The sequence below is a fragment of the Camelus bactrianus genome, chromosome 30 (assembly GCF_048773025.1).
Source record: "Camelus bactrianus isolate YW-2024 breed Bactrian camel chromosome 30, ASM4877302v1, whole genome shotgun sequence".
Taxonomy (NCBI): Eukaryota; Metazoa; Chordata; class Mammalia; order Artiodactyla; family Camelidae; genus Camelus; species Camelus bactrianus.
Genome location: NC_133568.1, coordinates 14,819,352 through 14,847,251, shown reverse-complemented (window position 1 = coordinate 14,847,251; position 27,900 = coordinate 14,819,352). Strand labels below are relative to the sequence as shown.

Here is a 27,900-nt window from a genome sequence, read left to right as displayed (position 1 = left end):
CAGAAGCGAGTTGAGGTTCATGGAAAAGTGGTGGTTTCATCTGGGTCTTAGACATGACTTACGAGCACTGTGATTCCAAAACCCACTGGGGTAGTGGCTAATTTTCAGGGCAGGAGCTGTGTCTTCCTAATTGCACTTTTCCTCCCCAGAGCTCCTTGTCTACCTCCTTGGATTTCGCTCCAAATCTAGTCTATCTTGTCCTATTTACTGTGGACCCATGCATGCCAGTGAAACGCTGTGGTGAGATCTTCGCGAGCCAGGCTTCTGCTCAACATTTCTGCAACCAGATTCATCAGTTCTGTGGTTCGACACCAAGTTAGATCATATATTCTTTAAGTCACAGCCCTTTCCAAACTCTTGTCATAGAAATGCAATAGATTTAAAGTGTGTGATAAGAGTAGGTTTCAAAGGAACAGAAATTAGTAAAGGGAAACCGAGGAAGCTGGAGCGGAGTGGATGCTGATGGCGGTTGCTCCTGTAGCACATACGGACCACAAACGGTACAGATATGCCCCCACACACAACAGCCTTTTGCGGTCGTGGAGGAAAGATCATGAGCCTCAAGCCTTTTGCCCTTCGGATTATCTTCTTCATGTTTAGCTCTACTGCCTTCTACGCTGTTTGCCATCTTCTCGAATCTTCCCTCCGCTCTGCATAGCTTGGGTACCCGGTGCTAGGTTATGAGAACTGCAGTCCAGTGACAAATGTCTGCATCCTTCCCCCAGCCTCCACTAGGCAGCTGAGCATAGAGCTATGCTTTCTAAGACATCTGTTTCTCCATCTATTTATTTATCCCTTATATTTAATTTTCCTTAGGTAATCGAAATGTTTTTTGCTTTATTAAATTACTGTAGGGTCAAATTTCAAAGCACAGTTAATTCTGGTGCAGCCATGGGCTGAGGCTGAAGGTCCCATTGAACTTAGAACTGCCTGAATAGTATAGAAATTTGGGGCATGATGGCTTAGGGGACTTGGGCTAGAGTATGGCGTATGTCCAGGCTCCGGGCAGATGATGGGCCAGGAAGGGTGCAGTAGATCGTGTTAATGGGCCCAAATATTCTTCATCTCTTCAGAACTTGGTCCCTTTGCTTGTGTGATTTTGCAGTTTTAGTCAAGAGGTGAACTCTATTTGCCTCCCCTTGAGTTTGGGCTGGACTTACATCTTGCTTTGGCCAATCGCACATGATAAACTGAGGGGGTGATCTCTGTTCAGTTAAGAACCTGGGCTCTGCAATCAAATGTCAGTTGCGTAGCCTTGGACCAAGTGACTTGGGTGAGTTACTTGTCTTATGCTTTGGTTTCTTAATCTGTAAAATAGGGAGATATGTACGTCAGAGATACATCAATCATATGAGATAATCCAGGTAAAGCTTGGTACAAAGTAGATGCTCAATAAATGCTAGGCATTTCTCATTTCTATCTTCTGGCGTTGATCTCTGATTTTACAATGCAAACATTGGTGATTTCAGAGCCTAGGCTGATCATGTGAAACAAGAGTGCTGCATAGGGATGCGTGGAAGGTCCTCCCAAATCCTGGGTTTTATGATCCTAAGAATAAATACAGCATTAAGAAGCTGGATGTCCAGACGTTTTCTGAAATGTCCACTAGGTGGCGACATGTTGTCATATTTCCTGTCCTCACTGTCTAAATTCAAAGCAGGAATCCTGAGAGACCACATTGCCCTCATCTGAGAATTAAGAATTTTGTTATCTCAAACGAAAATGTGCTGGCTACAGTCATCGTTTGAAGAACAAAAAAAGTTCCAATTAGTGGCCTCTCGTTTAAAAAAATAACATTTTTATTCACATGGTTACCCTTATATCATAAGAGCAATACAATTGTTCACTATTACACTCCAGGATTTGTCTACTTTCTATTCTTGGGCTCTTATTTATTTGATTTGTGAATGTTCTGTGTTAACTTGTTGGTTGCCTGACGAAAGATAAGGAGATGTTCATCTCCATGATTCAAAACATTTCATCGCCTGCCCTTCTGTGCCTTTGCCACGGTATTAACAACTTAGAGAGACAAAGGAGAAACAGGTTTTCTCCTCTCCTGGATTTTATGTTCTTCGATCAAAGTACTGATGCAGAAAAAAAAGTCAGGAGCAGCACATGGACTGACGGTGTGACAAAACAAAGGTGGCATTTTCACCAATATCAAAGTAATCTCTCCAAAGTGAATTTCTACTCTGCATTCTTTTACTATTCCTGTATAGTGTGTTTATTTGCAGAGGCATAGGAAAGGCACGAGAGAGAAGAAGTCAGTGAATCTGACATAAAAGGAGGCTTTGGGAAGCAGCTGTCAACGAGAGCACAAGGAGTAAATAAAACTGTGGGTGAGGCAGAAAACGTTCCTAGTGGTGCGCATTGGCCTTAAAGAGCTACATCCTGGGGAAGGGCTTCAGTTTACAGGCAAGAAGCAATCATATAACAAACCCATGATAAGGAGATATATTGGAAAATATTTGCATGATGAAATTTTGTTACTTTTTATACTATGTATTTGAGTCCATCACAGAGAGAGCTTTGGAAGTGCCATGGCAATCAACTGCCATTCCATTTACTTCCAGTTACTGGAAAGCATTAAGTGGGTGGGGAAGAGCTGACTTGAATGAATGAAATTCTAGAACAAATGCTGCCTGTAGGCATTGCTTCTGAAATCCCACTGCCTAGAATAAAACAGTCATATGTCCTTGGTGAATGCACATGCTGTGTCTTTACTTTTTAATTAAAATAGTCATTCATGATGCAACTATTCCCTGGAAGTTAAGCTCTTGGCCTATTATAAAATTCACATTCTCCTGGCATCTATCCAGAAGGAACCCTACTTCAAAAAGACACCTGCACCCCAATGTTCATAGCAGCACTATTTACAATAGCCAAGACTTGGAAACAGCCTAAATGTCCATCAACAGATGACTGGGTAAAGAAGATGTGATGTATTTATACAATGGAATACTACTCAGCCATAAACACCAACAACATAACACCATTTGCAGCAAGGTGGATGTTGATGTTCCTGAAGAATGTCATTCTAAGTGAAGTAAGCCAGAAAGAAAAAGAAAAATACCATATGAGATCGCTCATATGTGGAATCTAAAAAAAACAAAACATAAATATAAAACAGAAACAGACTCATAGACATAGAATACAGAGTTGTGGTTGCCAGCAGAGCGGGGTGTGGGAAGGGACAGACTGGGATTTCAAAATGTAGAATACATAAACAAGATTATACAGTATAGCACGGGGAAATATATACAAGATCTTGTGGTAGCTCACAGTGAAAAAAAATGTGACAATGAATATATGTATGTTCATATATGACTAAAAATTTGTCCTCTACACTGGAATTTGACACAACATTGTAAAATGACTATACCTCAATAAAAAAAAATGTTAAAAATAAATAAATAAACAGAAAATCAGCAAAAAAAAAAAAAAAATTCACATTCTCAAACTCAGATTTTTAAGCAACCTTTTGAAATGACTTTTGCTGTTATATAGTGACGGCGCTGGGGCCTAACATGGAAAAGGAGGTTTATTGATTCCAATATATATTTTTGAAGAAGGGTCATCCAGCTCGAACCTCCAATTCTATTGAAAGTCACCCGGTAGTTATGTATAAATATTTGCAAATGTTGTATGGGAAGGTTTTATCTGTTTGTTTTGTAAGGAATACACTGTAGGTACCTGAATGGTTTAGAATCATTTAAAGTTGTAGTCGCTGGCAGCTGGAAACTTCACCTCAGCCAGGACGAAGTAGACCATTGTTCATTAAACAAATATTTATTGACATTGTGATATAGGCCTTCAGATGGTAATACAGGAATATCTGCAAATATTGCACAGTGGGGTTTCACCTGTTTGTTCTGCAAAGACCACACTGTCAGGACATGGATGGTTTAGAACTATTGAGAGTTGCAATTGCTGAGAGCTGGAAATTCGGCTGGCCTTAGCAAGAACAAAGTATATCACTGTTCCTTAAACAAATATTTACTGACTTCCTGATTTAGGCCTCAGGAATTCAGTGGCTGGCCACATAAACCTAACTCTGCCCTCACAATTACTCATAGATTTTAACAGGAAACCAGACAGTAGGTAAACACTCGCAATACATGTAGTCACGAAGGGAAAGCAGGCTAGTGGAAATCTGAAATAAAAGAAGAAAGATTTCCCAGAATCCACATTGGAACTCGAGTCTACTAAATAAATGTCCTGTACATGTCAAACAAAGAAAAAAACAAACAAAACCCCATGTTACTTAATGTAACTGATTTCAAATAATCAGGAAACATGGCGCACTACCAATCTGTTGGGACTTTGGGATCCTTCAAGCTAGCGCAGAATCTACAAACTCTTTCTGATCCCCACCGCACTGACTCCCCAGATTTAACCTCTAGTGTCCACTCCATGGATAGAATCTGTAAGTGATGCTCGCTGCCCTCTGGATGCTGGCAGCTGGGAAGGTGTCTTTCTAGAACCTCCAGACACTTCCGCTCGCACGAGTGAACTGTATCCTTAATAAGTATCCATTACATATTTTTCTCAAACCTGTTTATGCCAGCTCTACTCTGCATTTTAGTTTTTTTAATTTATTTAAATATTATGTAAACGGATAAAGGAGTGTAAAAAAGAGTAGATGCTTTTATGAAAACAAGCTGAGTGCTTTGAAGACTCAAAAGCAGATTGCTCTTAAAATCGATGTAGGTAAGAAAATTCATGCAGAAACAGTCAAAATCGAGAAGGGTCCTAACATTAGATTGATTCATAAGTGTGTTTAAGTCCTTACTTTTCTTTAAAAGAACTGAATTTGGACATTCTAGACCACGCCCTTTTGGGTCCACATATTTAGGATCAAGATGCCCCAAGATGATTCATTAGAGGTCAAGCCACTTACTCAAAAACTTGAGCCCTGCCTCAAAATACTGGCCAATAAAGATGTACTTATGTTTTAAGTTAAAGAAAAATGTTCTAAATATTTACATACCACTTTTCATGATTCTACCACTTTAACCAACTTTTTGGATCCCACTGCAACTTTTTTCATCAAAGAAATTCTTTAAAGAGGAGTCAAGCATTCCCAGCTTCCCATTCTTTACCCGTTTTCCTCCTTAAACCCTTGAATCTAGACGTCGGTGACCTCAGTGGGTTCCCCTGGCAGCCTAGCCACCACGGCCGGTGGTCGGTGTCTTTCATTTCCTTTTAGCTCGCTCTCCCTTCCCTGCTCCTTCCAAGTTCAGACACTCGCATTTTGTAGAAGTTTCCCATCTAGCCCACTGCCCCAGATGCCCCATTAATTTTCCTAAAACACAGTTCTGTTCAGGTTGCCCAAGTCCTACTTGGAAGGTCTGTGGGGCCAGGCAGGAGGAGGGCGGGTGAGAGAGAGGCAGATGGGAAGGGGGATGTATGGAAGGGCTGCAAAGGTGAGTTGAATGGACCATGGAGACCAACCAGGTGAGCAGAGGTCACCAAAAAATCCAAACTGTGGTTAAAGGAAAGCCAGGAAGATTGTTCAAAATGTGAGGACTGAGGACTTAAAATGGAAGGGAAAACCATAAGGTGAAACAGGCTTGGAAGACCACAGCATGGAGAATATATCAAATGTGGTCTGAGCAACGAGGAGGCCTTGAAGCAAGATGGGGGTGAAGTTGGCTTTCTCTGAGCTACCTGGTATTTGAGCTCCCGAGCAACCCTGGGATCCAGGGTTAAGTTTAAGATCTGTGATGCCTTTTCAGTTCTATACCTATCTTTGGAAATTCCTTGGAAAACTCTCTGTCCCCACTGCATGCATTCTCGTTGGGCTTGTTGACCAAGATGCTCTTCCGAACTTTGGCCAGATGATGAGCAAATGACTCATATGGATCAACAGACCCTCTGTCTTGGAAATTTGAAACTTGGATGGAGAGGATCTTGGGCGTTGACGGACCCAACACAAGCATCTTGGAAAGACTTCGCACCAGGTCCTGCTCCCGGTGCCCTGGTCTAGTAGAGCCACCTCGGTTTCCCGTCTTCCTGAGGCTTGGTTGTTCAGCTTTTCTCTTGATTTTGTGACCTCCTTCCAATGAACTCATTCAATTAACTCTCAGTGGGGGTGCAGTTTCCGCTCCGTCCTGCGTGAGGGCGCTGACGGATTCTTCAGCGTAGTGGACGATCCTGGCTTCTGCCTACAGGGCTTTTTTGTCCTAATACTCAGTGATTCCCCATGACCCAGCGTATTAAGTGTACATGCCTCACCTGGGAGTTTCAAGCTTCCCAGAATATAATAAAGATCTACTTCCCAAGTTGTATTTCGTACTATTTTCCTATTTTACATTCTGCTCTCTAGTCAATAAATTACCGAGTATTAGCCATCTGGGGTAAATTGTTATAATAAAGATTGACAGTGAATCTCACCTCCTGGTGTCCAGTCCCCCCTGCATTGATGCTGGGCTTGGTCACGTGACTTGCTTTGGCCAATGGGACGTTAGAAAATGTGCAGAAGCAGAGGCTTATTAAAAGAAAAAAAAAGCCTTTGTGCACTGGGGCTCATGCCCTTAGAACATTGCTGCCATCATGCCAGGAAATCCAGTCGAGCCTTCTTGAGGATGAAGGAGCTGCGGTGAGAGAGACGCAGCTGTCCTTGCCTCCAGCAGTCCCCCAGCTAAAGCCTCAGGAGTGAGTGAGCGCCCCACAGAGTCAAATTACGAGAACTGATAAATGATGGTTATTTTAAACTACCAAGTGCTAGGGCGGTTGGTTACAGAGCAGTAGATAACCGAGACAAAATTTGTTCCCATTGTCCTGAGTTCATCAGATACCTGTTTTGTCTTCCAAGTATGGCTCGTCCATGTTCCACTAGTCGTCTCCTTACTGCTTCCCTGGCCTCTGCCCGCCGTCAGGTCGCAAAGTCAATGCCACCTGCTTTCATGTATCTTTATGGCAGTATCTGCCTAACCAGTTTCCTTCTCTTGCAAAACACTGCAGTCCTGTTTTGAAATGTATTACAACGTTTCATAAGCCCCACTTCTTCCATAGAGGCTTTCCTCCTCTACCAGCTGTGGTTTCTCCCTTTTCTGAAACCCTCACAGTACTCTGAACCTCTCTCGTACGAATGATTTGCATCATATTCTCTTCTGCCCCATCGCTGTCTCCCGGGTAGCCCCCTGTGAGGTATTTACCAGCTGTTGGAGCACGCGTCTCTGCACTCCCGATGCTCTGCTCCTCAAAATGTGGTCCCCAGACCAGGAGCAATGGCGTCGCATGGGAGTTTGTCAGGAATGTCAAATCTCAGGCTCTCAACCCAGAAATACTGTATCGGAATCTGTGTTGTACCAAGAGCTCCAGGTAACTTGAATGCATTTAAAGTTTGAAAAGCATCATTTCATTTCATTGTTTCACTTTAATGAAGGAGTACGCAGATGTGCATTAGAAAAAATTGGGGATTTGAAAAAAAGTCTATCCTGATGCTTGGGGACCACACCAGTGAATTAAATTAACTTACTGTCAGGGTTGATACCCCCTCTTCCAAAGTAAAATTGTAATTCAGCAAATAAAAATACAGAAACACCTGGTTAAATTTGAATTTTAGAGCAACAATAATTTTTTTTTTAGTACAAGTCTGTCTCAAATATTACATGGGACATACTTACACTAAACAATTCTTTGCTGTTGATTTGAAATTCAAATTTAATTAAGCATCCTAGATTTTATCTGGGAGCCTTAATGTTTATTCCAGAGCATTGAGTGGTTTTCAAATATTAGAGTGCAACAGAAGCACTCGGAGGGATTTATCAACAGAGTCCTAGATCCCAGTCCTCAGAGCTTCTGATTCAGTGGATTTGGGACAAGGAATGAGAATTTGTATTTCTGACAAGTTTCCTGGTTGAAACTGTTGATCTGGGAACCACATTTAAGAACCATTGGTCTAGCATTAGATTTGTCTGAATGGATGCCTTAAATGTGTACAAATTAGTGATGGGAGGAAAACCTCTGGGTAGATACCATGGTTATCTTCATCAGCAATGTTGTACAGGAAAAAAACCTTATAGCGGAGATGAGGATTATATAAAGGTCAGGTGCGTGGGTAAGAAAACCAGTTCCCTAGCGGACATGATGAGTTTCAAGTGCCAATGGGGCCCCTGTGTGTGCCCCTCTCTTCAGGGCAGTGGGGAGCTTGGCTTGTCTCTAAAAATATCGCTCTAAAGCAGAGCTGTCCCATGGAAACAGTGTGAACCACCAATAAAATTTTTTAAATTTTAGTAGCTACAAGAAGATCATCAAAGAGCAGAAGAAATTAATTTTAATCATAGGTTTTATTTAACCCAGTATATTCATCATCTTAATCTATAATCATAATCAACAATTAATGGAATCATTGACATTCTTCTTTTTCATACTAAGTCTTTGACATCTGGTGTGTATTTCAAGCTTACATCGCATCTCAGTGAAGACGAGCCACATCCGGTGGGGAGAGTGCAGCTCAGTGGTAAAGCCTGTGCCTAGCATGCACGATGTCCCGTGTTGAATCCCCAGTACCTCCTCTAAAAATAAACAAACAAGCCTAATTACCACCCCCGAGAAAAACCAAAACAGACTAGACACATCCCAAATGCATGGCCTGACCTTGGATTGATCACCTGGTCCAACCACCTCACTCTTCTCTGATCACAGGCTTGAGCTGGTTCCCTGGCCAGTTGTACCCTGGGATTTTTCCCCCCAAATTCTTACTCTTGCCCTCCCCCTCCTCACTCCTGAGATCTGACTCAAAGGGAAAACCATATGAATAAAAATACCAATGTCAAAAATAACTACCAGAACTTAAAGGACCTTGTTGCGTGAGTCCACTGCATCTTTGCCTTGGACAGGGTTTTCCATCACCCAGGAGGCATAACCAAAGTCTCAGTCCAAGAAGCCCTGTTGAGGCCTTGTTTAATCTAGTTTTAAAATCACAGATGCCAGAGAGACTAACACTTCCCTATGACAGCTTGAATCCCACAGCTTTCACTCTCAAGGAAACTGGCCCCATGTAAGTAACACAAGTGAAAGACAAGAAAAATCACCAAAAGATGATACGGTCAAAAGCCATAAGTTCCTGGGTAAAATATAAGCAAGGTGCTGTAATTGAAACTATCATTTATATTTTTTCCCACAGTCCATTTTATGGCATAGTGATCCCATATTTGAAACTCTTTTGGTTGCAAAGTTGTCCAAGAGTTTAGTCATTTTATGGTAAAAAGCCAAAGAGAAATTATTTATCAAACGATGAGACAGAAAAAGAAATATGCATGGATTTTCTATATATTAGTTCTACTTGCAGAGCCTTGGAAGTTTCAGATAAGCTTCCGCTGTGGGTCTGCAGCTCCGAGAGACTTGGAATTTGGCCACTTCCGTGGAGAAGCAGAGTCGCACAGGGGATTCAAAAGCTAGGATCACTGCTGTGATCTAGAATGAGGTTTGAGGTCCTGAGACACGGGTTAAATTTAACTTAGATGATTAACTAGATGTATTTTCGGCTGGATTTCAGCTGTAAACAATCTGACAGGGTGATTGGCAGCCTCTCATTATAGAGGCATAGTGATTAATTAACACAGAGCTTAATTAATTTTGTAAGGGAAGGAACAGTATTTCCTCGCGGTGGAAAATCAATATTTGAATACTCAGAGCTCCTTCTCCGAGGAGATTTCACTCAGACGTTGAGCTCACTTTAAATTCCGGGGTCTTCATAAATGTTACGTGCTTCCAACTATTAAGGATAATTGGGAATATTTATGATATTCTAGCTCAAGTTATTTTTAGAAGAATGTGAAGTGTAAATACATACATTTAAAAATTCTCGTTTCAGTTTCAGAAGCGTTTTTCTATGATCGTACTTGTCAGGATGTTAAACTACATTGTTAAAGGCAAAGATGTGTATAGAAATTATGGAAAATGAACCCCCACCAAGCCCTCACCCCGCCTTTGGTGGGAATTACCTCAATATGGGGCTCAACGCACATTTGAATCATTTTGCCACTGTCAAAGCCTGGAGAATTACTTCCTTCAATGTTGGAGTGAGTCTCAGGGACTCCGCAGTACAGAGCTCATTCCCGTGGCATATGACTTAGCAGTCATCTCTAGTCTGCAAATAAGCCAAGAGTGAGAGTTATGTCTTAGGAAAAGTAATGTGCTGGGAGGGGCCAAAGAGAGCTCAGGGGTTGGCAACTGGGAGGGCTGGATTCTGCCTCTGGCTGGGAAAGAGGGACGATGCCTGCCAAGTAGCTCAGGATGAGGACTGAGCTATGAGGTGGTCCTTGGACCATCTGAGGTCGGACTCAGGATGAATAAAGGTGCTCGCTTCCCCGAGGAAGACAGCTTTTTTTTTTTTTAATTTAACTTCTTTATTAACAGAATGAAGACAAAGTTTTTGTGGAAATTAAATAGACTCTAACTAATGTCTCATCCTTTCAACCACCAAAGCAACTTAAGAATATCATGTGATTTTTAGAAAACTCTAACGCATTAAAAAAAAAACTTATCCAAGTGACTATTAGTTCAATCAGGCACATCTCACACAACGTCCTTGTGGCCACTGTTTCCTGCTGGAGTCAGCTGTCGTGGGCTCAGCTCCTTGGCTAGATATAGAATGGTATCGATTCTGAGATGCTTGTATTCAGTTCCACTTCAAGGCTGGTTTTCTGGGCAAAGCCTAGAAGGAAGAAGACATCCCCTTCCTCCTGGCTGGATACCCTTGACGACTGAGAGCCAAGGGCGGCCTAGCTGGGATTGACCAGCTGTGCCGAGCGGAGACCACAGAGAGAGATGGGGACAAGGCGGGAGGTGGCACTTGGAAGGAAAGGCACCTCAGGACTGTCCTGTAGAGGGCGTGGAACTTACTGCAAGCCCAGAAGCCCAGGGAGGACTCGGGGGTGAGGGGGCAGGGCATCTTCTTTTTCCTTCTGCTTAACCAAGAGCTAGAGCAAAGCCGATGTCACAATGGCTTTGCAGAAGCATTTAAATATCTAGAAAAGATACACCAGCCAGCTGCAGCCCAGGTGATTACCAGAAACAAACTGGCCATCTGTTCTTGTATTAGACTCTGAAGCAGAGGCCTAGATTGTCACTTCAGCCTGTGAAAGCATGTCCTGGAGTTCAGCTAGACTTTTCTTGAGACCTGGGTGGTTTTCTTGTCTTTACAAAACAGAGGGAAGTGACAATGATTACCCCAGCTTCTACTAAGGCAGCGTAAACCAAGCTCACCACCAAAAGAAAGGTCACAAAAATCAGAGATTCTGAAGTCCTTTGAATGGTATTTTTGGAAGAAAATGAAAGAATATCTAGTTTGGTTAAGAGAACAGCCGTCGTTTAAACAGTGATGTCTGGGGCTGACCTTCATCTGGTCCACACTGGTTAATCCGTAACAGTTCACTACGGCTGACAGCTTGTCTGATTGGTCAGTGCCACTGCTCAACCAGGAGGCACATATTTGGAATATCAAGCCTGGTTATGTCATGGTTTCTGCATCCTTTATATGAAAGGAGTCTTAGAAAAAGTTCTACCTGTTTAGACAGACATGGATACACAAGTAGACTCTCATATATTGTTCACTGATGTCTGCTAAGAAGTGTTTTACTCTTAAAGTCAGAACAACCAGAGTTTCATTTCCTACAGTGACGTTTTCTTTCCTCTCACAGCAGAGTTGAAGTAGAAAAATATATCACCTGGACCTTTTGTTTCTTACACACAAAGGGCCCCCACCTCTCTGCTTTATCTCCCATTAGTCCTTCATGGTCCAACTGGACCGGTCTAGTTGGTAGCTCCCAAATCTGCCTGAGCGTTTCCCTGCTTTTGTGCCTCTGCCGTTGTCTGGTCACAGAAGTCCCCCATGCTCTCCTGGGATGACGTGGTGCTTAAACTCATGACGTAGCTGCACTCCTGCCTCCTCTGAGCGTTCCTCCACGTCACTAACTAAAGTCAATTTTCTCTCTTCGTCTTCTGGTACTTATTAGCTCTCCTGCTACTCAGCGACGATCAGTTGTCTGGGACTGTCTACATTTATTATGTAATTGTATTTATACTTATTTTCCACGTGCATGTGTGACCTATCCATTTAAAGGGCAAACACATGGAATTTAAAATGATAAAAATTGACTTCAACACTCAGCACAGCAGCTTGCACAGAGTAGACCGATTGTTGTCTCAAGCTGCCGAGAGGTATTTCGATGCTTTGTGTTTTCCCTAGCTCAGAGTCCAGTCTGCAAGACTCAGGGGGCCCTTAGAGTTCAATTTTGTTAAAATCAAATGCCTTAATTTTCCACATTTGCATTCCTTTCTCCATCCAGCAAGTCCCAGAAAGTCCAGGAAGGCTGTAGGTATGGGGGAGGGGAAGAGCCTAGAAAATCTTCCAACATCTGGCCCTCCTCTGGCAGCATTGGGGGGGTGCCGGGGGAAGGGGAGAGGAAAGAACAGAAGGGCAGGCAGAAGCATCACCAAAAAGGGGATAAGAGCAGGCCTCCTTCATCATCCTGCCAAGCCTTCTTCATTTTGCGCCTTAAAAAATGAAATATTTAATAGAGGCCTAATGAACATTTGAATTATAATGTGATGTAGGAGTACAGCTCTGGGAGGTAGAATCATGACCTCAAAAAATGTCCAGATCCTAATCTCTGGGACTTGTAAATATGTGATCTTACCTGGTACTGCTGACTTCACAGATGTGATTAAGTTAAGGACCCTCAGATTAAGCTAAGGATCTTTAGACAGCCTTGCTCATCAGTAAAGCAGAGAAGAAGGTCATCTGCTGAGAATGCTGGAGAGGAGTTGTTGCTGGAAATCTGGGAAGAGAGGAGGAAACCTGAAACAGTCAAGCAGGCGAGTAAGAGAGGAACAGGCATCCAAGACATGGAAACAGCCTAAATGTCCATCAACAGGTGACTGGATAAAGAAGAGGCGGTATATTTATACAATGGAATACTACTCAGCCATGAAAACCGACAACATAATGCCATTTGCAGCAACATAGATGCTCCTGGAGAATGTCATTCTAAGTGAAGTAAGCCAGAAAGAGAAAGAAAAATGCCATATGAGATCACTCATATGTGGAATCTAAAAAAACAAACAAACAAACAAAGCATAAATACAGAACAGAAATAGACTCATAGACATAGAATACAGATTTGTGGTTGCCAAGGGAGTGGGGGGTGGGAAGGGATAGACGGGATTTCAAAATTGTAGAATAGATAAACAAGATTATACTGTATAGCACAAGGAAATATACACAAGATCTTACGGTAGCTCACAGAGAAAGGAATGTGACAATGAATATATATATGTTCATGTATAATTGAAAAATTGTGCTCTACACTGGAATTTGACACAACATTGTAAAATGATTATAAATCAATAAAAAATGTTAAAAAAAAAAAAAAAGAAAAAAGAGAGGAACAGGCATGGGGCATATCACGTGATCACTGAACAGCATCGCTGCCCACTTGAACTTAATGATAATGAATTTAAAGTGAAGCCAGTTGACATTCCCCTCCCCCCTCCCAAAAAGAAAAATGGGCAATCTTAATTAAAATGTGAAGAAAAGCAACTTTAGAATATTTGGCTATTTTAAATGATTTGTACATAGTCTGTCATAAAAATAACTATCAAATGCTCCAGCTATAAGACAAATCCATAAACTTTGATCCCTCCTCCCCCAGTGTCCAACCTCTAAGGCACACCACTAGCGTTTTGTATTTATGGGTGGCTTATAAATTCTCCTGAGCTGCACTATGTAGGTTGCCAATATTTTAGAATTTCACATTCTTGTTAATGAGTGGTTCCCTGTTCCCCTCCACACAAGATTTACTCAAATTGCCTAGGTAATAGTACATCGCAGAACCATGAAATACAGTCAGTATTTTATACTGATTAGAATTGTCACTTTCAGCTACAGTCTCCTTTCTCCTCCCAGAAAAGTGCACAAAAATCTCTTCTCCTCTGATCGCATCAGTTTCTTCTTGGGCATGGTGAGACTTAAATACAAAGTTAGTAACTTCGTCAAAAATACATGAAAGATAGACAATCTGTGGGGCTGGACCACTCACTGGGTCATCCATTCTCTGCTTACCCGACAAAACTTGGACTGATGGAGTAGATTTCCATCTCCAAGAAGGGTTAAGGACAGGAAGAGAGGTGAGAGGGTCTCAGAAAGCAGGGCAGCGTCAAATGCTGAGCCAGATACCAGCTCAGAAGGAGGAAACGTGGTGTTTATGGGACCAACTTGCAATTGCAGACAGGAGTAAACCGCAGCAAGGCTCGGCAACAGCTGGAATTCTTCAGTGTTTAAAGTGGTAATAAATGTCCACGACTATCTTTGGAACATGATTTATCTCTGAAAAATACATCCATTTAATAGAACCACAAGGATTAATTAACCAGCACTTAACCTAACAACCAGCAACTTTCACTTCTCTAACTGGGTACCATTCCAGAAGTTTTATCTGTTGGGGGAAAAAAATTCTTTTTACTTCCTTTTACTGGAGTGAGAATCATAATTGTTGGGTTCCCAGGAAGACTCTAAAAAGCCCTTAAGCCCTTGGATTTGGGGCGGGGGGGGGTGTGATTTGAGTTGCAGTTTTCCAAATCCGGTGAATGTGGGGGTTAGAAGAAACAATGCATGCGCTTCCTTTTCTCCCCAGGTCTAAGAGTTTACGAACTTTCAAAGGGAGACAGAGGTCAGTCTGAAACTCAGGTACTGAGAGCTGTGCACTGTTGGAGACTTGTGCGTTGGGGCGCCCGGAGCGCATCCCGGGGCGCCCGGAGCCGGGCGTGTGCGTCCGGCAGCGGCCGGAGCCCAGGCTCCTCCCCGGAGCCGCTCGGGCGCCGGACTCTGCCCGGGGCGCGCCCTGCGGGGCGGAGCTCACTCTGGGGACCGCGGAGCCACGACCGCCCCGCGGAGCCGACCGGCTGGAGGCCCAGAGTCCAGGGCAGGAGCAGCTCCGGGACCTCGCGCTCGCTGAGCGCCCTCCAAGGTAGGCGACCCCTGGCGATCCGCGCACAGGTCACCCCCCAGGTGAACGGATGTCCAGGTGCCCTTGGAGCCGGTTCCCCCAGCGCCGCCCAGTGCACCAGGGACGTTTTCCTGTAAACAGGTCCTCGGTGAGGAGGATTTTCTCCCTGTAAACCTCTCTTCTGGACTCGGATTCCCTGGGCCAGAAGTCTGTGCTCTTCCGGGAACACAGAATTGCCTTCCCGGAGAAAGGATACCCGCTTCTTAGCCCAGTGTATATCTGACTGTCTGATTATTTATTTAGATTGCTGTTATGCAATCCCTTTGGCCAGGGGTCCCCGCAATTCAGAGGCGGTGAAGAAAGCTCTCTGGAAAACTTGCTGTCGCGTGGCGACTTTAACAGGTCACCGCGCTCACAATTTTTAAGAGCATAAACGAATGACTGGGTGAAGTTGGTTGTCTTACCCTTCATTCATTCATCCTGGTTTCTGTAGCGGCAGGTGTCGCAAAAAGACACCAGCCTATTGGCTGACAGTTCTGCACTGTCATGGGATTTTTGAGCTGAAAGTTACTCAGCCCCACGCAGCGGTGGGAAGGAGCCGTGTCATTTTATGGAAAGGGTAGATTTTAGATTGGATGACGGGACTGTAAACTTTCAACCTTCTTCTTCTTCTTCAAAAAATCTATGTATGTGGATGAAAAGAAGTAATTAGCTACAAAAATAATGAGCTGTGTCTGTTTACCATTTGTACTATATTTGTCTGGTTTTAGGAATCAAAATCTGTTTTCCTTCTTGGTGTATAGAGGCCAGATGAAGTGTCCCAAAGGAAACTGGCCTGCATTTGCAATAAGGAAAAGATAATCTGTCCTTTTGATTTTACCTAATGCTATTAAATATTCAGTTCTGCAGAAGCCTGGTTTTCCAGAAACATGATCTGAGCTGGAGTCTCAGGTACCGGAGCAGACACAAATGGTGCTGCTGTCTCCTGACTCTGGCCCTTCCTCCCCCCTCTCCCCCTACTCTGGAATATCCAAGCGTGAAGGTCCTTGACAAGGAGGAATTTGTGCCCAAGGCAAGGGCTTCTTAACTGCTTAGAAAAACAATGAAAATGGTTTACACTTCCTGTGACCCAGGCAAACTTGTTAAGAAGGTTTTTTACCTTTGTGATTTGCCGAATAAAACTTAGTACCTAACCCTGCACTAACTAAAAAGAGACTTTTGAAATAAACACAGACACCATTTCAGTTGTATTACTCACCTTTGTGGTTTCAGGAACAGGGATGGTGTTTGTTAGCTTATTGATTTACAAGGGGCTGGACCCTGGGCTTGACTTGGAATCCAGATTCTGGACAAAGCCGGGAAATGGAAGCTGGACTTGCCCAAAACTGAAAAAATGAGCTGTATGTTTATTTGTCTCAAATGATGACCAAAAAAAGGAACCAGCTGAAGATTTTTGAAGGGAATATGAGTCTTTTAAGGTAGTGGCTTCGAATCTTTGAACTGAGATATTTACATCCAAATTATATGGCCATTTATTGCTAGAAAAATATTTCATAATGGCAAAATGTCACTATCAATTTAATAACATGTTAAAGTGAATTGACATTTTACTAAACATGAAGACAGCTATCCACGTGAGTTTGGAAAAGAAAAGCCTGTGTATGTATATTCTCAGTTTTAGAAAATACTTGGTGCCCCTGTGGGTTTTCAGGCCCATTCATATAGTCATTGAACCAATATTTATTGAGTGCCTGTTGTGCGAGGCACTATATTTTGTCTTAGAGACACAGGGGGATATGGCTTTGTGTAAATAAGTCATTCTTATCCTAATGGAATTTACACAATATTGGAATCCTTCAGGACAGCCCCAAGGCTCTAGATTAGGAACCATATCAACCACCATCCATCAGCTTTGGACAGTAACTGAAACTAGACTAGTTTCAAATCGCAAACTCTTTTACAAGGGTTTAAGTAGTCAAATTTAAAAATTGTAAAGGAACTTACATGCTTTGTAGGGCCATTTTCTCACTTGCTTAGGTTGGGGAAGAACTTAGGGATCATATGTTCTGAGTTAAATGCTATGAAATATTGAGATATTAAACCTGGAAGAGCTAAATATCAATTTCATGCAAATTAAATTAAAACTAGACTTGTAGGAGGAGATGCCAGTAATTTAGGGGAGAAAAATCAATGACTGAACATCTTCAAATCAAGAAAATTTTATCCTCTGAGTTATTTTTTCCCTGTACATTAAAAAAATATGACTACAATCCTGCTTTACCTTGGAGGAAAAAAGTGACTTTACACAAGGCATTCTGGCCCGTTTTTTTCTTTTGCTATTTAAAAAAAAAATTTATTGGAGGTATAGCTTATATACCATAAAATACACCCAGATGTACAATTCAGTGATTTTTTTAGTAAATTTATGGAGTAGCGCAACTATGCTTACAGTCCAATTTTAGAACATTTTCATCATCCCCAACCCCAAAATCTCAAGTGTCTGTTTGCAGTCACTCCCCATTCTCACCGCCAGCCCCAGGCAAACCCTAGTCTATTTTCTGTCTCTTTAGATTTCACTTTTTTGGGGCAGCACCTACAGTGAGATCATACAACGTATGGTGTTTAATATCTGGCTTCTTTCAGCTAGAATCACGTTTTGGAGGTTCATTCAGGTTGTAGCAAGCGTCACTAGTGGTTCCTTTGTATCATTAGCTAACGTTCATAAAGGTTTGTTGGCTATGTCACATTTCACTTACCAGCTGATGGACATTTCTGCACTAGCATTTAAGTGGTAAGACATATTTTTGTCCAGCTTCCATGGTAGCATAATTTGAAAATAACTGATAGGACCCAAACTCTTATATATATTTATAAAAAATATACTCCTAGTACGGATCACTGATATCTACCGAATGTGTCATTATTGTGATCCTTCCGTGCTGTTCCATGAAAATAGCAAATAGTAAACCCCGTGCCAGTGGCAGGAGGCGTCAGTCACTTAATATTCTAGGCTGGACTTCGAAGACGTTCAACCCTGGACAGTAACATCTGTAAAGCGTATACCCCTCCTGTGCTACGTTTTCTTTACAAATAGTTTGCTTTTAAAGTCGGGGGATTTTGATGACTGTTTGACCTAATGGTGATAACTGAACTACTCCTAACAGCCTAAGCGCTTCTTAATCACGTATTTCAGTGGCACACTTAACGTAAAGCATGAGTCATCTATAGATGACGGTAGCCTTAAGCCAAAAAGCAGAAGGGAGTGCATCTGGATTTACAAGCCCTTAGTTTTATTATTCTTTAGTTTCCATGACTGTGCTAAAGAATGAAACTGATACAATTGTTTGCTGACTTACTAAATCAGTAATTGGAGCTTTGAAAATCCAAAACAGAAGAAATGCCTGTCCTTTTTCCCCAGGGCCTTTATGAGAGCTAGACTAGAATTATAAATTATTCCAGGTTCTTACTAAGCAGTGGTGATATCTGTAAGTCTACAGCACAAACCAACTAAGAACTTCCTAACACTACAAAAGCATTGGCTTTTATTTTTCACCTCTCTTAGGAAGCCCCAGTCAGAGCCGTTTTCTTATCCATGCACATTCATCCTGCTTGGTATCAACTTTTATGGCAAGCACATTTTTAGTGGATGACACGTGGCAATTTATGCTTAAAGAGCCTCTTAGGAAGATTTCTTCAGTTGAGTGGAAGCTCTTCTACAAAAAGTTAGGAGATTCTGTGAAACTAAAGAGAATATACTATGTCTCTGAATGCCTGTAAGTTACTGCTGGCATTGCAAGTTCCTATTGGGGAAGAAAAGAGCATTCAGATAACTTGAAGCTCTATTTTATCGACAACTTGGAATGCAAAGGATTTTATTTTTCAGCTTCTAAAATTTGGAAACAAATAATACCGTTTTCCAAAGCTGGATGTGCTCTTTGGGAGCTCAGTTTGTCTGCTGGAAATATCAAAACAACTTGTTAAAACTTCTGGCTCAGAACACTACTGTTTTTGTTGATCTGTGGTTAGATGACATGATCAATCTCTGTTGGTAAATTCCCTCTCTCTCTGTCTCTCTAACTTGGTGAGGGTTTAAATATTTCCAGGATAGATGCATTTTTCTAGTCTTAAGCTGACAGTTTCATTCCAAATGTCTCCTAAGAGTCAAATACCAAATACAGGATGGATCTTCATCCTTCTCACGTTCATACACTTTGAAATCGATGTGGACACTCTCCCCATGTTGTGTCCCTTCAGCAACAGCAAGAAAGCTTGCTCAGCACTGAGCTGTTAGAGTCTTCTAATTACTTTGGTGATTTCACTCACTCATCACTCACGTTCACTCTGGTTTCACGCAGAACCAGAAGCCGCATCTCACCCTTGTATCCTTCTGTCAGCCCCTGGATTTCGGTAGGATGCTGCGCTGGGATCAGTCTGAGACCTTCCTGGCACAGGAGGGTGAGTGGAGCGGGTGGTGAAGGGCAGGGTCCCTGCTGTTTCAGGGGGTGGTCAGCCCCTAGTAGACTTTGTAGTCACTGGCCCAGCGTGCTGCTGTGAAGAATGAATACGTGTTATGCATCTAGAAGACGATAAGGAAAAGGATGGGTAGATGAGGCAAGGAGTTCAAGGTTCAAGAATTAGATTTAAATCTTCTTGTTGCAAATATTCTTATATACTTCTTACATATTTCCTCCTACTTTGCCACCTTAGTAAATATAGTAAATAGTAATCATGATCAGCTTTCTAAGATATGTGAGATTTCCCCTGTTTTTCTCACCATATTGAATGTCAGATTTCATGGGCTGTGTTTGTCCAGGACCAGCGGCTCTACCTACCGGTCAGCAGCCCCGTTGCTTGCTTTTTTAATAATCTTGATTCCATTTGTTATTTTTTGCCATTTACACTTTTTGGAGGATCAACAATTTAAATGAAGGAAAACTAAGCCAGTTAATTGTGGCTTCCAGTTCCGATAAAATCAGTGAAGTTCCTTGGATTTTGAAATCTCAATTGTATTTTGCTTTTTCCGGGGTATTGAATTACTACTGAATTGAATTACTGTTTTTAAAATAAAAGTATATAAATTCATCTTTTTTAGTGTAGAGTTCTGTAAGTTTTGACAAATAGTTACAGTCATGGAACCACCATCACCACGAAGATTTAGAACACTTTCATCACCATCCCACCAAGAAAAAATTAAAAAATTCCCCTGTGTCCCTTTGGTAGTCAGTCCTTCCCCCACTCTCAATCCCCAGGTAACCGCTGTTTAGTTTTCTGTCCCTATAGTTTCAAATTTTTTAGTATGTCATATAAATGGAATTATAGAATATGCAGCCTTTTGGATTTGGCTATTTTTAATCACCATAATGCATTTGAGATTTATCTATATTGTTATTGTATCAGTAGGTCATTCTTTGGTATTGATGGGTAGGATTTACCTGTTGGTGAATATTTGAATTTTTTCCAGTGTTTGGCAATCGTAAACATTTGTGTTTTATGGAACAAAAAAAAATCTCCTAGGAGAGGGATTGCTGGGGCGTACAGTCTGTACTTAACTTTATGGGAAACTGCCTAAGTGCTGTCATCCAACGTGGCTGTGCACTTTGCATTCCCACCAGCAACACACGGGAGTTCCAGCCACTCCCCAACCCCACCCACACGTGGTATTGTCTGTTTTTCCCTCCTTCGCTGGATGATTTTTAAAATGAAGTAAACAATGTTGAAGCTAAACTATCCTAAGACACGTTTAGGAAGCTATCGATATTTTGTAAATCCTTGAGCCTTTACTCTTAAAATATTTTATAAAGCCACAAAAGAAATTTTCCAAAAGGGCACCTTCCTTATAAGTGTTACAAATGACTGAGATATGTCAGTGACGACTGCTTCTTTCCATATTTTCTTCACTGACAAGTCGTAAGTGGCTTTTCAGTTGCTTGTTAGTTGAGAAGGACGAAGCAGGAGGAGTAATTGACTAATGGGATGGGGGGGGAAGGACTAGAGAGGGGACAACTGGGCTTAGGCATTGACACTTTCAAATGATGTCCTACAAGCAAATGTCCACGATAAGTTGTGAAGATAACTATTTCCTGTTCTCTGAGTGTGTGCTATGGTCGGATACCGCATAATAAGCTCTTTTTATGCGTTATCCCATTTAATTGTCCTGTAACTATGAGGAGGGTGTTTTCATCTGGATTTTTCAACTGAGGAAGTTAAAGCCTAAGGGAGTTTAAAAATCCTCCCAAGACTGCCCAGCTAGTGAGGAAGTAGAATAGACTCGTGGGCAACACTGACCGAGTCCCAAGCCCTCATTTTTAAGCCACGAAGTCACACTGCCTCTGTTGGTGGAATAAATCTATTACAACAGCCTCTGCTCAGGCTCCTGAGGACACACCTGGGGACTCACAGCAGGAGTTACTTGACTGTTACTTAGTCACTTTCTCTGGAAAACCCCCACTACTAAATGAGCTTGAGTCCAAGAAACTAGGCTTCGAAATTGATTCATAACGCAGCAGAAGGCAAACGCGGGTTGGGATCCATGACCGTCATGACTGAGCTGTCTGCTTGACCTCGGCGGAGCTTCATTCCCTCATCTGTAAAATGGGAACAATAACTTTAGCCCCTTGAGGTGCTCCTGAGGATTATCAAGGTCCGCACACCCAGGCCGCGTGTGGTGGGCTCGCAACAGAGCCTCATCTCTCCTCCCCACTCTGCCCCATGTGGGGAGGGAGTCATGTGATCTGCACCTCCTGGCAGCTTATCTGCCATACTGGGCACTGGGCGAAACCTTCAGCTGTTTTTCAAAGTTTCAAATTATACCAATGGACTATGAAGATAGGTTGTCTCATTACAAAGACACTTGGATTTGGGGTCAGGCTATCTGGATTCAAGTGATGGCGTTAATGTGTGATCTTGAAAAACATCACTTTTCTGTGACTTGGTTACCTCATACATATATCTAGAAAGATAAATATATAGGTAATAATTATAGTACAGTGTGTTATGATGATTAATTTTGACACTATACGGAAGATAATTTTTTGGTAAATGGCACCATGCTTTGCCAGTAGCATCTATTTGTACGTTATGTTAGTACTAATATTTCAATCTTGTTATTCCCCAAACTAAATAGCTTTTATTTCATATCTAAGAGCTTTCTATATCACTGCCTGTGATATAAATATATGTAAGTATACAAATGAATAACATTTAGCAATGAATATAATTAATTCTACTTAAAGTATCTTAGATTATTACTTGCAAATAGCTTTGAGTTGGGGTCTGCGTTCAGATGCATTGTTTTTTGAGATACTGCGCATTTTCAGGTAAGCTGCACAGTCACCTGAGATTTTGCCAGCTGACACTGGATGTCACCGTTGTGCCGTGTAAAGCAACTGCAGAACAGGTGTGCTATTTAGTGTTGCTGACTCGGCCAGTCTCTCCAAGGGTTTGGAGACATGTTAGCTTTCCCCCCTTCTTATAACCTGATTACCCTTGTAGCACTTTTATCATAATTCACTCTTTCAGTTTCTAATCTCTAAGGCCTCTGTTCCTAAGAGTGACCAAGAATGATGAAACCGATTTCAATATTGTTAACTTAGAACTGAGAATCTGAAAATTCAGAAGAGGTGCTAAAGCCATTCAGGGCTCTTGGTTGCTAATCAGAGTCACTGACTCTGGCTAACCTAAGTGGGAAAGGAATGCTTTGCAAGAATACAAAGCAGCATCCAGAACTGATGGGAAAACAAGATATGGAAACGGAAGAATCCAGTGTCTTGGTGCCTCAGCCAAGATCAGTCTGTAGCAAGAGCAGGAGAGAGTCCTTCTGGAATTGCCACTGGACAGTGGGTACCATGCTGGTGTTCCTGCCACTGGACACAAAGCAGCGCTCTGTACCAGAGTCCTTTCCTTCCAAGAGTCATGACGGAACAAGCCTGAGGGCCAGTCTCTTACCGGCATGTCCCGGTGGGAGGATGCAGGTGGCTGGGTCTAGGACTTGTATCTGTGCTCCAGCCCCAGGGAGTGAGGAAGAACAAGTAAGAGATCCTTCCTGCACAGACTCATATAGACGGTGAGCCCACCTACCTGGGAGGGAGATCCAAGCCCAGCATCCACTATGGTGCTTTTCAATCAGCACCCCAGATGTGAGTTGAGAATGCCACTGGGTAGGCAACTGCCCTTTCTTGCTCCTTCCATGGGCTGACCGGAGTCAGCAACCCCATGGCCCCTGACAGCATCCCAGACTGCTGTATATCCTGCCTTTCCTTCAACCCCAAGGGAGCCATACCAGGCAGGGCTAGACCTGTTTTAAGCGGTTAAGGAGAAAACTCCCTAGGCAAAGTGAAAGTCTTAACAGGTTTCAGTCTATTAAAAAAAAAAAAAAGGAAATCCCTTCTCCATTAAAAGACAAAGAAAAAAAAAAGGGTAAAGTACACTGCGGACCTTTATGTTAGAACATGACTCTCAGCAAGTTCCAGCCTCTGCTCTTTCTCTACCCTTTGCCTGGAATCCTCTTCTCCCACATGGCCACGCGGCTTCATTTCCTTTTATTCAAGTCTTTTGCTTAAATGCCACCTCTTCAGATTGGCGGTCTCTCCCCACGCATCCAAAACAGCACCACTTTTTTTATTCTATTACCCTGCTCTACTTTCCTTCGTGACACTCGTCACCACCCCTGCTTGTGTTCCCCATGTATTTATTGTTTCGTTTAATGTCCGTCTGCCCCTCTGTACTGCAAGTCCTGTGAAAGCAGGGTCTCTGACTCATTTCTGTGGCCGCGGCTCCTAACGCAGCTTCATTCTATAAATATTTAAAACATGAATGAATGAAGGGTTAAATAGAGGAAGGAAACACCTTGGTTAAAATCTCTAGAATATAAACAGTGCCTGTATTCGTTTCCTAAGGTGGCTAAAATAAAGTACCACAAACTGAGTGGCTTTAACATGGTGCTTACTTGTGTCACGGTTCTGGGGGCTAGAAATTCAAGATCAGGGTGCTGGCAGGGCTGGTTCCTTCTGAAGGCTGTAAGGAGGAATCTGGTCCATGCTTCACCCCCAGCTTCTGGTCCTTTCCTGACAATCTTCGGTGTTCCTGGGCTTGCAGAAGCATTGCCTTGATCTTTGCCTTCAACCTCAAGTGGAGTTCTCCTCGTGTGCATCTGTGTCCAAATTTCCCCTATTTATAAGGACATCAGTTATAGTGGATTAGGGGCCACCCTACTCCGGTCCGACCTCATTTTACCTAATTAGGTCTGCAACGACCCTATTTCCAAATAATGTCCCATTCTGAGGTCCTGAGGTTAGGACTTCAACATATGAATGGAAGGGGGGTACAAAACTTACTCCATAACGGTACCTTATATGTGTTTATTCAAATGGTTAAGCCATCCTTATGTCATTAATCACAGAAGTAGGTTTAGTTACATAATCTGGGGTGCCCAGTGATGTGTTGGTTTATCCGATGGATTATAATACACAATCGTGTATGAATTGCTTTGTGGTAAAAAATGATGGTAAACTGTTCATCAGATGTGAGCACAATCAGTTGGGGATGTTGACAAATTATTGATTCATTGTACTGTTTTCAAGGAAAGAATCAATACCATGGATTTGCTAGTCTTAAAAGACCCCAAAGCAGATTTTTTTCCTTTATAGCCCAGCTCAATCTGCAGACTGTTTGCAGTATTCCCTGATTCTTCACTACCACTCAGGCTGCTTGTCAACAGTAATTGTGGGTAATGGTTTTATATCTCATTTACTTATTTGATAAACACGTACAAATCATTTATTATGTGCTGAGCATTAAGGGCCTGACAAATGTTAACTCACAAACAACCATATGTTGTTTATTATTTATATTATTATTGTTAATGATATTATCTGAATTTTACAGAAACTGAGGCACAGAGAGGTTAAGGAACTTGCCCCAGGTCACACAGCTACTGAGTGGCAGCCAGGCCCTGAAACTAGGCAGTCTGCTTCCCAACCTTTTAGTTGTAGAATGATCTTTCTTCACAGAAAGCCTCATGGAAAAATTCAGTGTGTGACAGAACAAAGCAGAGCTGCTTTTGGTTCAAGTCCAGACGGCGAAGCCTTGTCTGCTCAGCACCTCCCCTGCCCCCTGGGAGCCCTGTTTGAAAAGCCTTGATCTAGGAAATAATACCTTTTGGCGTGATGCCACTTGTAAGCTGTCTTCAATCCACTCTAGCATAAAACAAATGAAATTCTTTTCTCACTTTAATTAACTGATTGTGTTTTATTTTGAGAATTTTATCTGCCTAATCTACTTCTGGCAGAAATAAAATGCTAAGATGGATTTTTCCCAGGACGGTAATGCCATATGGCAATTTGGACTTTGCTGGCTTAAGTTCCCCTTGGGTTTCTTTCTACAAATGAAGGGCTGTGGTCGTGAAAGTTTTCTGAACCAGAAGAGAGAAATGGGATTTGATTTCATACAAATAGAGTTGCACATAAACTTTGCAACCAGATAGGCATGACCCACCTCCTCTGTTGCAGACTGCTTATTTTCTGTGGTTGTTCATGGTATAAAATAATCTGAGCAGCAATATTAACAGTTACTGTCCATTGAGTGGGATTTTTTTAAAAAACCCTCATTTTTACAACTCTAGGTGTTATCACCCCATTTTACAGATATGTAAGTTGAGGCTAAGATTTTATGTAATTTGTTTAAGATGGCACAACCAGTGAGGGAAGAAGGTAGGATGTTTTGAGAAATATCAGCGATTAAGGAGCAGAATTTTTTGATATTAAGAATAAAAGACACATAAGAGAATATCTTTTAGGATAAATAATGTGAGGCCTGATGCTTATTGTCTCTGTGGATATTTATTTTGCTTCCAGGATTTAAATGTTGTTTTGGACTAAGAACTGAATCCCGGAGAGACTTCAGAGGCCTGAATAACAGAAGTAGTTCCCCTTAAGTTCTGCTAAGACAGGAGCAGAGCTGCGGCTGCCAAGTCAAATTCTGCTGAAACAAATAGAAGCCGTAGTGGCCTTTCTAAGAGGATTTAACATAAAATGGAAAATTCTTGGCATACTCTGTCAGTTTCATTGAAGATTAAAGGATAAATCCAGGACTTTGAGGCATCCCCAGAAGCTATCTAGTTTTAAAGTGATGCTAGCAAATAGGAAAATTCTTTGTGTATTCTGACAGCATAGGTCACTGCTAAATTTTAATTTTTTTTTTTTCTCACTAGGGAACCTGGCCTCAATGTGATAGAAACACCCTTGATCTCGGTGACCAAAAGAAGAATGTTTGAGTTTCAGCTCTGTTAGCTTTACTGTGATCTTGGGTACGTTAATTCACCTACAAGACTCTTCCTTATCAGTAAAAAGAGATTAATCGTGCTACCCCACAGGGCTTTTATTTTATTTTATTTTTTAGTTCTTTCCGATTTATTACGAAAATTTCAAACAGAAACAAAGTAGTAGAGGAACATAGTGAATCCCATGGGCCCTTGCCCAGCTTCAAAAACTCCCCACATTTTATCAAACTCCTTTCATCTTTACCTCACCTCATTTTCTTCTCTCTTTAAATACCAGAGTAAAACATTCTTTTTAAAATTCCAAATGCAATATTATTTCACCTGCCAATATTTCAAGATGTATGACTAACAGATAAGATCTTTTTAAAGAATATCATGATTCTGCTGTTACACTGAGCAAAATAATAATAATTCTTTAACATCATCCGCCCTCCAGTCAGCATTAAAATTCCCCCAGTTGTTTCAAAGCTGCTTTATTTGACTCAGGAGCCAAAGAAGATTCATATAATGCATTTGGTCATGGGTCTCTTGAGACGGATAATTTATGGCAATTTCTCTTCTCTCCTTTCATCATATAATTCATTTGTGGAAGGAATAGTTATTTGTCCCATAAAACTTCACATCGTCTGGATTTGGCTGATTGCAACCTCCACACTTACAGGCTATTGAGAGTTAAATAAAATGCAGTATATTAAAGGTCTCTGTAAGGTGTAAAGAGATATACATACACATATATAAGTTTTATATATATATACACACACACATAGAATTTTGTTATGTTATTTTACCTCCTCAGACATTTATTAAGCACTTACAATGTGCTAGAACATAAACATGAGTAAGGCATGGACTCTAATCTCGAGGTTTTAAAATCTAATATGATATGGAATAAAAAGGAAAATTTCACATTTTTTCTTCTCTGTTTAATTCTTAAGTTTCTAATCCAAGATTGATTCAACTGGTGTTGTTTTAATATTAAATTAATTCCTGGATTTTGGATATATACAGATTTCGATAATTTACAATATTTTTCTACTATGTTTGGTTACACTGCCTAATACAGAGTTTCTTTCAGTTTATGAATCATGTAATTATAACATCAAATAAGTTAGTTTTGTCTAACTGAGTTATGTTTTCCCAAAGCTGGACTTCACAATGACAACAGTAACAGTGACCCCAGCGGCGACCCTGAGGGGTAAGGTAGAAGACAGTTCTGCTCTGTGTGAGTCCACGTCAGCTCACATCATTGAAGAAACCGAATACGTGAAAAAGGTATGTAGGGATGTGGCCACTGGAAATCGTGTTGGCACGATAAGACTTTTTACAGTAAAATCTGCTATGGCTTGGTCTGCTTTGTTTCTCCCTCCCTAGAACACGTGAGGAAGAACAAACCTAGTTTGACAAAGGACCAGCTTGGTAGCTGAAATTTAAACACATGCTTAGTAATTTCTCTTGAGGGTATGAACCTCTGTTCCTACACTTGGAGTAAAACTGGATAAACGGCCAGGAGGGTCCAGAACACCTGTCAGCGCCCAGTTTGTCCCACACTGTTCATCACTGCACCTCTTACTTACTGTTTTATAGTATTTCTCCGTTGCTTCATGAGTATGGCTGCTAAGTTGCCAAGTAGATGTTCACGTTCCCTGCTGTGTTTCTGTCTCTCCTCGC

General features: G+C 41.7%; 1 protein-coding gene across 4 annotated transcripts in view; it reads left to right on the top strand.

Annotated features, from left to right (window-relative positions):
• Positions 1-14,689: 14,689 nt before the first annotated feature.
• The window catches only part of CCDC68 (coiled-coil domain containing 68), a 43,413-nt gene continuing 30,202 nt past the window's right edge, over positions 14,690-27,900 (top strand). Inside the window, exons 1-4 of one of the 4 annotated variants that reach the window (XM_045521517.2) lie at positions 14,695-14,978; positions 24,602-24,677; positions 26,164-26,259; positions 27,376-27,504. In XM_045521517.2, coding sequence (XP_045377473.2) covers positions 27,388-27,504 — 117 coding nt within the window. In that variant the 5' untranslated portion in view covers positions 14,695-14,978; positions 24,602-24,677; positions 26,164-26,259; positions 27,376-27,387. Of the gene's footprint in view, positions 14,979-19,312; positions 19,413-24,601; positions 24,678-26,163; positions 26,260-27,375; positions 27,505-27,900 lie in introns of all 4 variants that reach the window. The other 3 variants (XM_045521519.2, XM_074355432.1, XM_010961338.3) reach the window with 3 other exon arrangements.